The sequence below is a fragment of the Schistocerca cancellata genome, chromosome 4, assembly GCF_023864275.1.
Source record: "Schistocerca cancellata isolate TAMUIC-IGC-003103 chromosome 4, iqSchCanc2.1, whole genome shotgun sequence".
Taxonomy (NCBI): domain Eukaryota; kingdom Metazoa; phylum Arthropoda; class Insecta; order Orthoptera; family Acrididae; genus Schistocerca; species Schistocerca cancellata.
Window position 1 is genome coordinate 539,865,278 of NC_064629.1, and position 15,242 is coordinate 539,880,519.

A 15,242-nucleotide genomic window follows, 5' to 3' on the forward strand; every position below is an offset into this window, starting at 1 on the left:
GCAGACATCTGAAGAAAGGAAAAACTTTATTTTGTGATTCAGTCCGCTTCCACTGTAATTTTTAACCTGGTTGACACAACGGGCTTGTACAGTATTTGCAAGGTTTTTTTTTATTTTTTTTTTATTTATTTAATCAATAAGAAGAATCATTTTTCCATGGCAGAAAAGACTCACCATAACCTTTTTGATAGATGAAATCAATTTCACAATTCATTCGTGGTGTGAACTTGTGAACATGACTCATGTACAACAACAAATCCACACACAAAATCAAATGGCTTCTTTTTAAATTGATTTTAGCACTGCTGACTTTTTTTCCAAAAATTGTGTAAGTAAAGCTATTCTACAGATTAAGTTGCCATTTAAATTATAGGGCAACACAAGATAGTGGTAAGCAAACCATAACTGGTAACAGACCGTTTAATTCCACCCAGTCTTTTCAAAAGGTTTTTCAGAAAGTGTCCTATGATAAAACACTGACAGATTAGTTGGAGCACAACTTGTAAACTGCTTCTCGGTATGACTTTTGTCAAGAATTCTCCACAGATAATGCAGTTCAAGAGCTCACAAGACCTGACAAAAAAAATTATCCCATTGGTGTATTATATGATCTTGCCAAAGCCTTTGTGTGGATTACAAAATTCTATTTGGGAAACTACAGCACTATATGGCATTAACGGAATTCCTTTTGCACAGATAAAAGTCTCACCAGAACAGAAAGCAGATAACCACACTAACATGTCAGAGGAATGAAACTATCCTCAAAAACAGGGAACATAAAATATGGGGTCCCAAAAAGATCAGTACTGGTACTACTCGTTTTTAACATATATTAATGATGATCTAGTCTTCATAGTAAACAGTCAAAGTCTTCATCTCGCGTAGACTCATAGTTTATGATTTCAAACAAGTAATAATGACTTGCTCCTATCAAACAGGTTTTAATAGTTATAATTAAATGAAACCCTTGAGATCCAGGTGGAAAACAAGTTAAAATGGAATCCATGCATGTTTTGCCCTTAAAGGTATACCTCATTGTGTTGAGATACAGACACGAGTGTTGATTTCTTTTGCATATTTTCACTCCTTGTCATCTTATGACATTATCCTTCGAGGCACCTCACCTAAGGTAAATAAAGTATCTATTCAGCAGAAGCAAGCAGTAAGAATACTGTGTTAAGTACACTTCTTGCAGAGGTCTTTTTAATGATCTCTGAATTCCCGCACTCCCTTTCCAAGATGTTTATTCCTTAATGGTCTTTACTGCAGACAATACAGTCTGTTTCAATTATGCCATGACCCATACAATAAGAAAACACAAAAATAATTTTCATTTACTCTTTGATCCTTGTCAAGGGTTCAGAGTGAAGTTACGTACTCTGGAGCAAAGGCACTGAACAAGCTCCCAACCAACATAAAGCAAGAAATACGAAAATTAAAAACATACCTCACTAACCACTCTTTTTAGAAATTATCTGAGTAGCTTCATTTGTTGATTGAAAAGTTCTGTTACCTACATAGAAAACAGCAGTATGCTATGAACAGGACACTATTTACAGTTATAGGTCACTTATTTATCCTGAAATACCAATGTAACTGATAGTAAATTAAGCTACCAATGGGAGATAAAAAGCAGCTGTTTTGTGCAAAAGCAGCAGCCCTTTTTCTTTTTTCCCCTTCTTCTTCTTCAAAGTAGCAGCTTTCTTTCTAATTTGAATTTACTGGCATAATGACAAATAGCATTAAGTGGAATAGTGATGGTTTGAAGTTAACAGTATACTGATTAAGTTTCCATGATTCATTTGCCTATTGTTAATGTATACCTTGATCATTCTACATCCCTGAATGCTCTCCTACTTGATGCCATCAACAGAACAGAAAGAATGTTGTGCCAGGCTGAGCAATTTTCCCCTTGCCCTAGTGCTATTTAACTTTAGTAGTAGCATTTCTTAAGTTATGTGTGGGTGCCATTTTTTCAGTTGACAAAATTTGTGAATTACAGATAGATTTACTAAACACATTACTAATGTACATAACTAAAATACACTGCCCATCAAAAGAAAGTGATGCACCCAGAACAGACAAGGAAATGAAACAGAATTTTGCAGAGTGAGAGGGTACGAGACGTTATTTCAGTGATTATCAAATCGAGTCAAATTTACAAAGAACTTGGCAGTTTAAGACCACTTACTGGTAGAACACTGTAACCCATCTGGTCTGGATACATACACTGATTCGGTTGTGAAGGGAATCAAAGTCGGGACATCCTCTCCCGAGGCAAGCTGGTTCCCAACTATTGTGACTGGCCCTTGATATCCTGGTTACTTGTACTGGGATGGAGTAAACATCCAAGTTGGTCCAATGCATGTTCTATCACCTACATCTACAATCTGCAAACCATTGTGCATGGCAGCTGGTACATCCCATTGCATCAGTTGTTAGGGTTTTCCTTCCTAGTCCACTCTCATATGGAGTGCGGAAAGAATGACTGACTGAATCCCTCTGCTCGCATCTCGTGGTCGTGCGGTAGCGTTCTCGCTTCCCACGCCCGGGTTCGATTCCCGGCGGGGTCAGGGATTTTCTCTGCCTCGTGATGGCTGGGTGTTGTGTGCTGTCCTTAGATTAGTTAGGTTTAAGTAGTTCTAAGTTCTAGAGGACTGATGACCATAGATGTTAAGTCCCATAGTGCTCAGAGCCATTTTTTTTAATCCCTCTGTGCATGCAGTAATTACTCTGATCTTATCCTCAGGATCCCCATGTGAACAATATGTAGGGGGTTGTAAGATATTCCTAGAATCATCATTTAAAGTCAGTTCTTCAAATTTTGTTAATAGATTTTCTTGGGATAGTTTATGAGTATCTTCAAGAGTCTTCCACAGCGCAGTTTCTTCAGTAGCTCTCTGACACTCTCCTATGGATCAAACAAACCTGTGAGCATTTGTGTGCTCTTCTCTGTAGACATTCAATATTCCCTGTTAGTACTATCTGCAGTAGGTCCCACACACTTGAACGATATTCTACAACCGACCGAACGAGTGATTTGTAAGCAGTCTCCTTTGTAGATTGATTGCACTTCCCCATTATTATGCCATAAACTTCAGTCTACCACCTGCTATACCCAGAACTGAAGCTATGTGATCATTCCATTTCACATCCCTAAAAAGTGTTACACTTAGGTATTTGTGTGAGATGGCAGATTCCAACGCTGACTCATAGATATTATGGTCATAGGACACTACGTTTTTTTCATTTTGTGAAGTGCATAATTTTACATTTCTGAACATTTAGAGCAAGTTGCCAAACTCTGCACTACTTTGAAATCTTGTAAAAACCTGACTGAACACTTGTGCAGCTTCTCTCAGATAGTAATTGATTATAGATAACTGCATCATCTGCAAAAAGCTTGATTTTACTATTACAGGGTGTATATGCAGACAAGGAAAAAAATTCCCAGATTTCCCAGTTAAAAACACACTTTCTCCCGGGTGAAAATATAGTTTTTCCGTGTTAAGTGGCAGTATACTTTTCCTAGAAACTGTAAAACTTATCAATCCTTTGAATGGTAGTGGTTTTATACACCGGCATAGAATTTCTAAGCCATTTAGGAAATGAAACTCAGAAAAAAAGGCCATGTACACTGCATATTTTCGTATTACGAATGTATAAATTCGAATTCCACCAAACACTGCATGTTACTTTCCAAAGCATTCAAATCGAGATTGCGATGCGCTTTTGTAAGCCAGTCATAACTCATGTCATGTGATCTCGCCAGCCGATACAGCGGATATTCAGAGCTTAGGACACGTGATGTAGTCAGATAATAGCATTATCACTGTTAAGTGGCGCATACACACAAATAGGAAAAGTTAATGGTATACATTACCGTATATACTCGAATAATCTGCGCCCTCGAATAACACTCGTGATAACTGGGTGTTGTGTGATGTCCTTAGGTTAGTTAGGTTTAAGTAGTTCTAAGCTCTAGGGGACTGATGACCACAGATGTTAAGTCCCATAGTGCTCAGAGCCATTTGAACCATTTGATAATGACCAAGTCACTTTTCCCTTTTTGTAATTTGTCTCGCACTTCCTTAGTTGTATGTCCGCGGAAGCTGTCCAGGACCAACATGTTGCGTAAATTCAGTACCGCACCAGGACGATGTTGCCAAACATGTGTCACCCAGTCAATTATAAGTTCATTGTCCATCCACCCTTTCCAGTTCGCTCTCACTAATACCGGTATGCCTTTTACTGTTATTTTCGGAATAGTTTTCCTTTTAAATATCACATAAGGTGGTAGCTTTCGTTCATCGCCAGTTACACACAACATCACTGTACATCTTTCTCACTGCCACCAGTTCCTATCGTGATGCTCGATTCTCCTTTCCTGTTCACTGTGTTGTCGAGCGGCATCTCAAAATAGACTGGCGTTTGATCCGCATTACCAATTTGCGAGAATATACAGGGTGGTCCATTGATAGTGACAGGTTCAAATATCTCACGAAATAAGCATCAAACGTAAAAACTACAAAGGACGAAACTCATCTAGCTTGAAGGGGGAAACCAGATGGTGCTATGGTTGGCCCGCTACATGGCGCTGCCATAGGTCAAACTGATATTAACTGCATTTTTAAAAATAGGAATCCCCATTTTTATTACATATTCATGTAGTAGGTAAAGAAATGTGAATGTTTTTTCGCTTTGTGATAGATGGGGCTGTAATAGTCACAAACATATAAGTACGTGGTATCACGTAACATTCCGCCAGTGCGGACGGTATTTGCTTCGTGATACATTACCCGTGTTAAAATGGACCGTTTGCCAATTACGGAAAAGGTCGATATCGTGTTGATGTATGGCTGTTGTGATCAAAATGCCCAACGGGCATATGCTATGTATGCTGCTCGGTATCCTGTGTCCAAGTGTCTGGACCGTTCCCCGGATAGTTATGTTATTTAAGGAAACGGGAAGTGTTCAGCCACATGCGAAACGTCAACCACGACCTGCAACAAATGATGATGCCCAAGTAGGTGTTTTCGCTGCGGTCGCAGCTAATCCGCACATCACTAGCAGACAAATTGCACGAAAATCAGGAAACTCAAAAACGATGGTGTTGAGAATGCTACATCAACATCAATTGCACCCGTACTATATTTCTATGCACTAGGAATTGCATGGCGACGACTTTGAACGTTGTGTACAGTTCTGCCACTGGGCACAGGAGAAATTACGGGACGATGACAGATTTTTTGCATGAGTTCTATTTAGCGACGAAGCGTCATTCACCAACAGCGGTAACGTAAACCAGCATAATATGCACTATTGGGCAACGCAAAATCCACGATGGCTGCGACAAGTGGAACATCAGCGACCTTGCCAGGTTAATGTATGGTGCGGCATTATGGGAGGAAGGATAATTGGCTCCCATTTTATCGATGGCAATCTAAATGGTGCAATGTATGCTGATTTCCATGGTAATGTTCTACCAATGTTACTACAAGATGTTTCACTGCATGACAGAATGGCGATGTACTTCCAACATGATGGATGTCCGTCACATAGCTCGCGTGCAGTTGAAACGGTATTGAACAGCGTATTTCATGACAGGTGGATTGGTCGTCGAAGCGCTATACCGTGGCCCGCACGTTCACCGGATCTGAAGTCCCCGGATTTATTTCTGTGGGGAAAGTTGAAGGCTATTTGCTATCGTGATCCACCGACAACGCCTGACAACATGCGCCAGCGCATTGTCAATGCATGTGCGAACATTACGGAAGGCGAACTACTCGCTGTTGAGAGGAATGTCGTTACACGTATTGCCAAATGCACTGAGGTTGACGGACATCATTTTCAGCATTTATTTCATTAAAGTGGTATTTACAGGTAATCACGCTGTAGCAGCACGTGTTCTCAGAAATGATAAGTTCACAAAGGTACATGTATCACATTGGAACAACAGAAATAAAATGTTCAAACGTACCTACGTTCTGTATTTTAATTTAAAAAACCTACCTGTTACCAACTGTTCGTCTAAAATTGTGAGCCATATGTATGTTACTATTACAGCGCCATCTATCACAAAGTGAAAAAAGTGGTCCAACTAAAACATTCTATTTCTTTACGTACTACACGAATATGTAATAAAAATGGGGGTTCCTATTTGAAAAAATGCAGAAATATCCGTTTGACCTACGGCAGCGCCATCTAGCGGGCCAACCATAGCGCCATCTGGTTTCCCCCTTCAAGCTAGCCAAGTTTCATTCTTTGTAGTTTTTTCGTTTAACGCTTATTTCGTGGAATATTTGGCCCGGTCACGATCAATGGACCACTCTGTATAGGACTGTTTACGGCGCAGATTTATCACATAACAATGAAAATTCACTATTTTTTCCTCCGGAATCCTAAACCATTTCGGTTAAAAAATCTTGATAGCCAGAGCCTGCCAGCTTTGAAACTGGTAATGCCTAGTTCTTTGGCTAAAGACAATGCTTTAAGTTGGCACATTTCACTTGTTCCGCGTATCCGTATTGTCGCTTCTCATCTACATAATCGCAGAGTCTTTTCTCGAGTCCGGATGATTCGTCATTTGGCCGTGAAATGCCTGGCAATTACTGTTAGTTTCTTGAAGCTACGTTTTATTTTTTCGCCAGTCTTGAATACAACTCTCACTTACGTTGTACTTTCTTCCTGCTGCACGGTATCCAATATTCTCGGCTTCTTCAATAATTTTCACTTTTTCTTTAGCAGTGTATAAGTGATAATGAGAACTTGTAGCCATAATTAACAAGTTTGAAGATGTTAATACTTCACTCCTAATGTGCTTCTGATGCGTCACAGACTGAGGCTGCAACAATGCAATAGTATAATGGGATGTATTGTTGGAGGTGGAGCAGTATCAACAATGTTTCGAATAATCTGCGCACCCCAGTTTTTCGTCCTAAAATTCGGAAAAAAACATGCTTGCATTATTCGAGTATATACGGTAATATACATGGTGTTGGTAGAAGAAAAGCAGAGCTTTCACATATAATACTGGTCTTGATGATTAATAAGCTGCAAGAGAAGTTAAAATTTTCACGTATAATGTTGATCTTTTTTGCACGTGTTACACTTTAAGATACATCACACAATTATGCCAGTAAAATTTTTAATACCGACATAAATGTCTGATCTTCTGGGCTCAAATTTTTTTCTAAATGGTCGTCCTCAAATAGTTGATTTTTCAATGAGAGTCCAACGCTCTGTGATTTAAGAAATTGATTGCACATTCTCGCACTTAGTTCATCTTGCGCAAAAGGAAATTTACTTTGAAAGTAACGCTTTTCAATCAATGATTCGTAATATTCTCCCGCAACCTGTTAGAAAGAGGTTCTTTTCAGCAGATGCCACAGAGCACCAGATACCAGGCGTCACCGCGCTTGCACAGCTACGATGACGCAGGAAGCCCATATGTTCATGCGTGTAAAACATTAAAAGATCTTACATTATTTCATAAAAAAAACAAGACGTCGGAGGAATTTCGTGAACCATACTAAAATGCATAAATCAGCTTAAAGTGCACACTCGTATGTCCAGATTCGGTTGTAAATTGTCTTGGAGTACCACTACTGTATTATCTCATTTTTGGTTCTTTATTATGGCATAATGCCATACGTGCTAGAAAATTAAAGCATGTTCTTTTGAAATGCAGCGAACAGTTGAAACTAGCCAATAGTGTGGAATTAAACACTTCATTTCAAATAAATTGACTGCCTCAGCGGAAAAGCCATATTTCTTTAGCAAACCGACAAAAATAACTTCATTGTTCAGCACAGCGATTAATGATTGGCTGAAATTGCCGCCCAGGGCAGATACCCCGGTTTGCTCCCAGTGAATATGGCAGCTTGCGCACGCCAGTAAAATTTTTCCGGGTAGCATCTTGATGCTTGCTTATAAAGCTAACAGCCACACATTGGCCAGAAGTGGGAGAAGGTACATGCCCGACTCAACTGCGCATGTGCATGGGCTCACTTGCAACTGCTCACACAAATCTAATGTAAAAAGTTGTGACGTCATGCTCATCAGAGGCAATTTGTTATTACAAAGCACTGCATAGTCTTCCTAAAGCCTTGCTACTGGCAGACGCTTGTATGAGCACTGTGTTTTGTTGTTTACATGGCGCATTTCCTTCGCAACTTAGGTTTTATTTTAGTTTTTTTTTCTCTTGTTCATGTTTTATTGCTGCAGTATTATTCTGCAGTAGTGAGATGCAGTAATATGCTTTGTTAGAGTATTATTTCCTACCAGTCAAAATTACAAAAAATTAACTGAAACACCCAGTATTAATATTGCCTGAAAGGTCATTAATATACAACATGAACAGCAAAGATCACAACACACTTCCCTGCGACACACCTGAAATTACTTTTACATCTGATGATGGCTCTCCATTCAAGATAACATGCTGCATCCTCCCTACCAAAAATTCCTCAATTCAGTCACTAATTTCACTTGATACACCATATGGTCATACTTTTGACAATAAACATAGGTGTGGTACTGAGTCAAACGCTTTTCGAAAATCAGGAAGTACAACACCTATCAGATTGCCTTGATCCAAAGCTTTCAATATGTCATGTGAGGAAAGCGTGAAACGGGTTTAACATGATTGATGTTTTCGAAATACATGCTGGTTGGCATTGTGGACGTCATTCTGTTCAAAATAACTCATTACGTTTGAGCTCAGAATATGTTCCAAGATTCTGCAACAAATCGATGTCAAGGATACTGGACGATAATTTTATGGATCACTTTTACTACCCTTCTTGTAGATAGGTGTGACCTGTGCCTTTTTCCAAGAAGTGGGCACATTTCTTTGTCTGAGGGATCTATGATAGATTATAGTTAGAAGAGGGGCTAACTCAGCCGCAAATTCAGTATAGAATCCGACAGGGATTCTGTAAGGCCCTGGTGCTTGGTTCAATTTTAAAGATTTCAGCTGTTTTTCCAACACCACTGACTCTAATACTTTTTTCATTCCTCTTTTCAAGGCAATGAGAATTAAACTGGGGCAATTCTCCTGGATTTTTCTTTGTAAAGGATCATTTGGAATTGGAGTTAATCTTTTCAAGCTTTTGCTTTGCTGCCCTCAACTTCAGTTCCTGTTTTAATCACTAGGAACTGGACACTAACTTTGGACCACCAAGAGCCTCTACATACAACCAGAATTTCTCTGCGTTCTGTGAAAGATCGCTTGACAATATTCTGCTATGGTAGTTATTGAAGGCACCATGCATTGCTCTCTTGACAGCCAAACGCATTTCAGTCAGCATCTGTACCTACAGCCCTACACTTTGTTTTACACCTATTATGCAGTAATCTCTCTTTCTTTAGAAGTTTCTCTACGGTAACTATATACCACAGGGGTTCCCTCCCATTATGAACTGTTCTACTGGGTACATGTCTATTCAGGGCACGGTCAACTATTCTTTCAAACTTGAGCCATAGATCCTCTGCATGCTCTTGCCCTATGCTTAAAGTTTCAAGTTCCTCATTGAAATATGCCACAACTGATTTTTTATCTAGTTTATTGAATATGTATATCTTTAAGCTTGTTTTAGTTGTCCTTTGTACTATGGTAATCGTTGTTGCCACAACCTTGTTATAGTCACTGATACCAGTCTCGATGTGGACATCCTCAAAGAGGTCAGGTCTACTTGTTGCCATTATCTTCAATATATTTCCATCATGAGTGGGGTTCCTAACCATCTGTTCCAGTTAGTTTTCGGAGAAGGCATTCAGTAAAGTTTAACAGCATGTCTTATCATGCCCACCACTAAAAAACTGTAATTTTCTCCAGTTAACTGTTGGATGATTAAACTCTCCAATTGATGATTATAGTATGACTGGGGAACTTACATACAAAGTGACCTGAGGTTATCTCTAAAGTGTCCGCCCCAGTAGCTGAGTGGTCAGCGTGACGGATTGCCGTCCTCCGGGCCCGGGTTCGATTCCCGGCTGGGTCGGAGATTTTCTCCGCTCAGGGACTGGGTGTTGTGTTGTGTTCATCATCATTTCATCCCCATCCGGCGTGCAGGTCGCCCAATGTGGCGCCGAATGTAATAAAGACCTGCGCCAAGGCGGCCGGACCTGCCCCGCGAGGGGCCTCCCGGCCAATGACGCCAAACGCTCATCATCATCATCATCATCATCATCATCATCTCTAAAGTTTTTGGTTACATCAGGAGATGAGTCTAGCAGGTGATAGAAGGATCCAATCATCATTTTATGCCCACTTGAGATACTGGGTCTTGTGCAACAACCTCACATGCAGCTTGAATTTCTGCCTCGGTGGATTTGAGTTTCTTGTCTACTGCAACAAATAACCACCTCCATCTCCCAATTGCCCGTCCTTACAATACACACCTAAATTTTCCCACAAATACCACTGCTATCAATTTCAGGTTTCAATCAGCTTTTTGTACCTAGTGTTATGCGAGCTTCACCGCTTTTCATGTGTGATTTAAACTCAGGCACTTTATTGCAAATGCTTATGCAGTTTACCATTCAGATTTTACTACTCTCACTTGTGGGAGGCAGTTCTTTCCATCTTACACTGATACTTCTGGGTTTTCTACACCTAACATTGTCTGAATTGGATGGGCAGTTGCCTAATCTAAACAACCATTGTGTGGACGCCACACACAGTCAGCTATCCCAGTAGCAGGCTCTGATGAGTAGTGCACACCTGACCCATTTAGGGGACCCTACAGTTCTCAACCAAATGGCACAAGTCGGGGAAGTCACCACCCAGCTTGTCACAGAACTTTCGAAGTATCTCGCTGAGTCCTTCCACTTGACTCAGAACCAAAGGGCCACAATCAGTTCTGAGGACAATGGTGCAAATTGTGGGCTTCCTTGAAACTTCTTGTGCAAGGCTGGTCTTTTCAACCTCCTCTGCCATTCACTGGAGTTGGTAGCACCCTGTTGCCTCTATGGCTGCTGGAATAGCCTCTTCAACATGCTGAATGATGGCCCCAAGCACACATACTGAGTGCAAATGGTGTCCTTTCCTGTCCCTTGCTGCCATTTACCTAAGGGGTACCATCATCTGCCATACATCTGAACTGCCAATGATTAATAGAGCCCTACCCTTTTGCGTTTGCCTTCTGAAACCAGACAAAACAGGTTTCCACAAAACAGGTGAAGTGAGTCCCGCTAGCTCAGGTTCAGTTTCAGTGAAAGACAGCACCTCAAACTTGTTGGTTAATTGAAGTAAATACACAAAATGAGATTTCTTTTAAGGCAACACAAAAACCTGTGGTAAAAACTACTTGTCACCTAAAATGTTTTGAGGTTAATTGTAGTTGTTAGTTAACTCGAAAACAATGTTAATTTATGATAAATACAGGTAATATATAGGGCTACTCCTCTTTAAGGGAAATTGATGCAACACAATACACAGCTAGAAAATCTGTTACAGTAACTAAATCACAGAAGCTGATTAGCTACCAATTGCTCATAGATTGTGGAAGGGATAATGGTAGCTTCCGAAAAGTCTCAAAAATGCATGTTTGTTTACACTGATACAATCATAATGTGTATACGTGGTCAAGGGAGGGAAAATGAAATTTTCGCCAATTTCCTGGTTAAAAATACGCCTTTCTGTGTTAAGTGACAGTATACCTTCCCTTGGAACTGCAAATCTTACCAATCCTTTGAATGGTTAAGGTTTTATACACCGGGTTGGAACTTCCCAGCACTTTAGACAATGAAGCCTGGCAAAAACAAATACACCGTATATTTTCATATCACAAAAATATAAATCCGAATTCCACCAAACACAGCACATTAGTTTCTGAAGCATTGAAATCGAGATTGCAAAGTGCTTCTAAAAGCCAATCGTAGCTCATGTCGTGTGTTCTCACCAGATGATGACAGCAGATGTTCAGAGCATAGGACACGTGGGGTAATCAGCCAATAGCAACATCATTGTTACATAGTGTGGACACAGAAATAGGAAAAGTTTTGGTTTAAATTAATAAACAAGTGTGGTTACAAGAAAAGGTAAGCTTTCACATGTAATATTTGACTCTAAGATTAGTAAGCTACCAGAAAAGCTAAGTTTTCATGCATAATATTGGACTTTCTTTAAGTGTGTTACATTTTAGGATAAATCACACAAATGTGCCAGTAACATTTTAAATAATGACATAAACGCCTGGTCCTCTGGGCTTGAAATTCTTTAAGTTGCTGGTCCTCAAAGTGTTAACTTTAAATGAAGGTCAAACAATCTGTGAATGTTCATCACATATTCTCACATGTAACATAATTCGCCTTGAATAAAAGGAAATTTACTTTTGAAGTAATACTCTTCAAACCACCAGTCTCAATATTCTCCCACGACCTGTTAGAAAAGCATTAAGGGACCTTACATTAGGTCATAAAAGAAACAGGACATCAGATGATACTCCAAGAGCATCGGAATTTTGTAAACCATACTAAAATGTATAATTTCGGTTGAAGTGCACATTCGTATGTCCACATTCACAATGCAGTAGGCCCCAACCTGATATTAAGCTTTTCCATGTGGCTTTTGGGATGTAAATTTTGTTGTAGTACCTGTTCTTTATTATGGCATAATGCCATAACTGCCAGAAGATGGTTGGTTGGTTTGTTTGTGGTTTAAAGGGGCTAAACTACTTAGGTCATCAGTCTCACCAGAAGATGAAAACGTGCACTTGAAATTCAGTGAACAGTTGATGCTAGCCCATAGTGTGGAATGAAACATTTCGTTTCAAGTAAATTTACTGTCTCAGCAGAAAATATTAATAAAAGCAACATTTCTTTACCAAATCAACAAAAGAAAAACTTCATTGTTCTGCAAGGTGATTAATGCTCAACTGCCAAAACCATGGAAGTAAAATAAAATCAGAAAACTGAAACTAATAACATATTGTAGCCTTCCATAATTATGTGAATCTATTTTAATTCAACTGATAACAGCCAACCACAGAAATCCATTTTGTTTTCATTTGATGAGGGAGCTGTAAACAAAGAGGAAACAGCAAAATCACTAGGCGTAAATATGGGTCACATGGATACTACCCTTCCCAACACCAACTCAGACTGCTCTGCACATGCACGAATCTGGTAGCTTGGGCATGCCAGAAAAATTTCTCTGGGTGGTATCTGGCAGCTTGCTGCTCCTGCTGATAAAGCTAACAGCCATGCTTCAAATAGCCAGAAGTAGGAAAACATACTGCTCATACACGACTCAACTGCGCATGTGCATGAGCCTGCTAGCAACTGTTCAAACAAACCTAATGTAAACAGTTGTGACATCTTGCTCACTGCAAGCAGTTTGTTATGGGTACTGTGTAGTATTCATTGTAATGCCTTTGACAAATTTTGCTGTTGGCAGACACTTGTACGTGCACTGTGTTTTGTTGCTGTAAATGGCACATTTCATTGCAACTTAAATTTACTTCTTTTTCTCTCATTTATATTTCGCTGCTGCAGTATTACTCTGCAACAGCAGGATACAATAATATTCTTTGTTGAAGTATCAGTTCTCGCCAGTTAAAATTACAAAAATTTAACTGGAAACTAAAACATTGAAACATTCCCAGGTTTTTCCTGGATTTCCTGGTTGTATACATCCTGAATTAACAATAACAGCCAGAATTTATTGCAGCACTCACAAATGTTCAAAATTTCACAATATATCACAATACAAATGGGTACTGGTACAATCAATGAAAGAAAGACTACGCAGAAACAACATGAACAGTAAAATATGCGAATATAGAACTTTAAATCGACATACGATCTCATGAACACAGTTTCACACAAAGGAAAATTCGTAATTTCATTTTTATATATAAATAAATATGTGTATTGCATGGATTTTTCATTTAGCTGATTCTGTGTACACTACACTCACGTGCCAAAGAAGAACAGCAACAGGTATGCGGATCTTGCTGACCACAGGAGTATCTCAACAACACGTAGACATTTATAGACACATGCTGTGTGGACAAATATTGTCTTGTTGAAAAACTGCAATTCATTTTTCAACATAATTTGACACCATTGGTCCACAGTGTATGTTTCCTGGACATGGCGCTACTCCAAAACAGCTGCGTGTGGTGTTGTGTTGACTGCAGCATACGCATGGGACAGTGATAACCTAGACATGTTCCTCTTACTTTCTGACTAACGGTGCAGGATGACACAGAATGTTGCAAGGAATCCATTACTTGTTCTTAGATTGCAGGTGCAGAAGTGAAGGGGCTACAATGTGCTTAGTGCACTATTTGGAGACCCTCCCTTCTGGCACTGAGGCATGGTTGTCACATTCAAATGCCCCACAAATTTGCGCAGATAAAAACAAGTAATGGATTCCTTGCAACACTCTGTGTCATCCTGCACTGTTAGTCAGAAAGTAGCAGAAGCATGTCTAGGTTATCACCACCCCATGCAAATGCTGCAGTCAACACAACACCACACGCAGCTGTTTTAGAGTAGTACCATGAAAAGGAAGCATACACTGTGGACCAATGGCCATAATTTGACCAACCAGCCAAATAGAGACCTACAAAGAGGTCCATTTAAACTCTATCAGGTACTGATAAAACTTTCTCATGTTAGTATGTGGCATCTCTGTCCTCTGAAGTGATCATTCAACATCTAACATGTTCACAAACCTCACATACCCTACCAGGACTGGCAACAACCCCAAACACAAAATGACACTAATGCACTCCAGTGCCTAACCTACCTGTCAGAGACAATTGCAACTCTAAATCATTTATGTACCTGTTACATTGACATCTGACCGTATCTTCTGAATGCTTCACTTTTTTTTTGCCAGGAAGTGTACTAGAATTTTTCTGAAACAGTCAATCCCAAAAGAGAACAAATATAAGTTAAACATACCTGGTGTGCTACAAACTGGTGGTGTTGCTACAGCACCTCGCTGTCTCTGAACTCTTGGTCTTAAGACTCTAAGTAACGCCTGTTTTGCACTGAAGCTCACTAGCACATCCTCACACAACAAAAGTTGTAAGTAGAGTGCTGCAGCAGTTGGGAGTGTATTTTCAGGATCAGAAATTGTGAATGCATGAATAATTTCCACAACAGCCTGTACAGTTGCTTCTATCTGTGTTAATCCTGGAAGAAATATGAAAAACAAACAAAAATGTAATTTCAACTGCTAATTTGCTCAATGTAAATAAAGGTATCAATTCACAAGATAAGGT

At 39.6% G+C, this 15,242-nt stretch overlaps 1 protein-coding gene across 1 annotated transcript in view; it reads right to left on the reverse strand.

Annotated features, from left to right (window-relative positions):
• Nucleotides 1-15,242, reverse strand: part of LOC126185121 (protein purity of essence) — a 321,301-nt gene that overhangs the window by 175,095 nt on the left and 130,964 nt on the right. Inside the window, 1 exon segment of the mRNA XM_049927939.1 lies at nt 14,920-15,153. Within this exon segment, the coding sequence (XP_049783896.1) occupies nt 14,920-15,153 (234 nt within the window).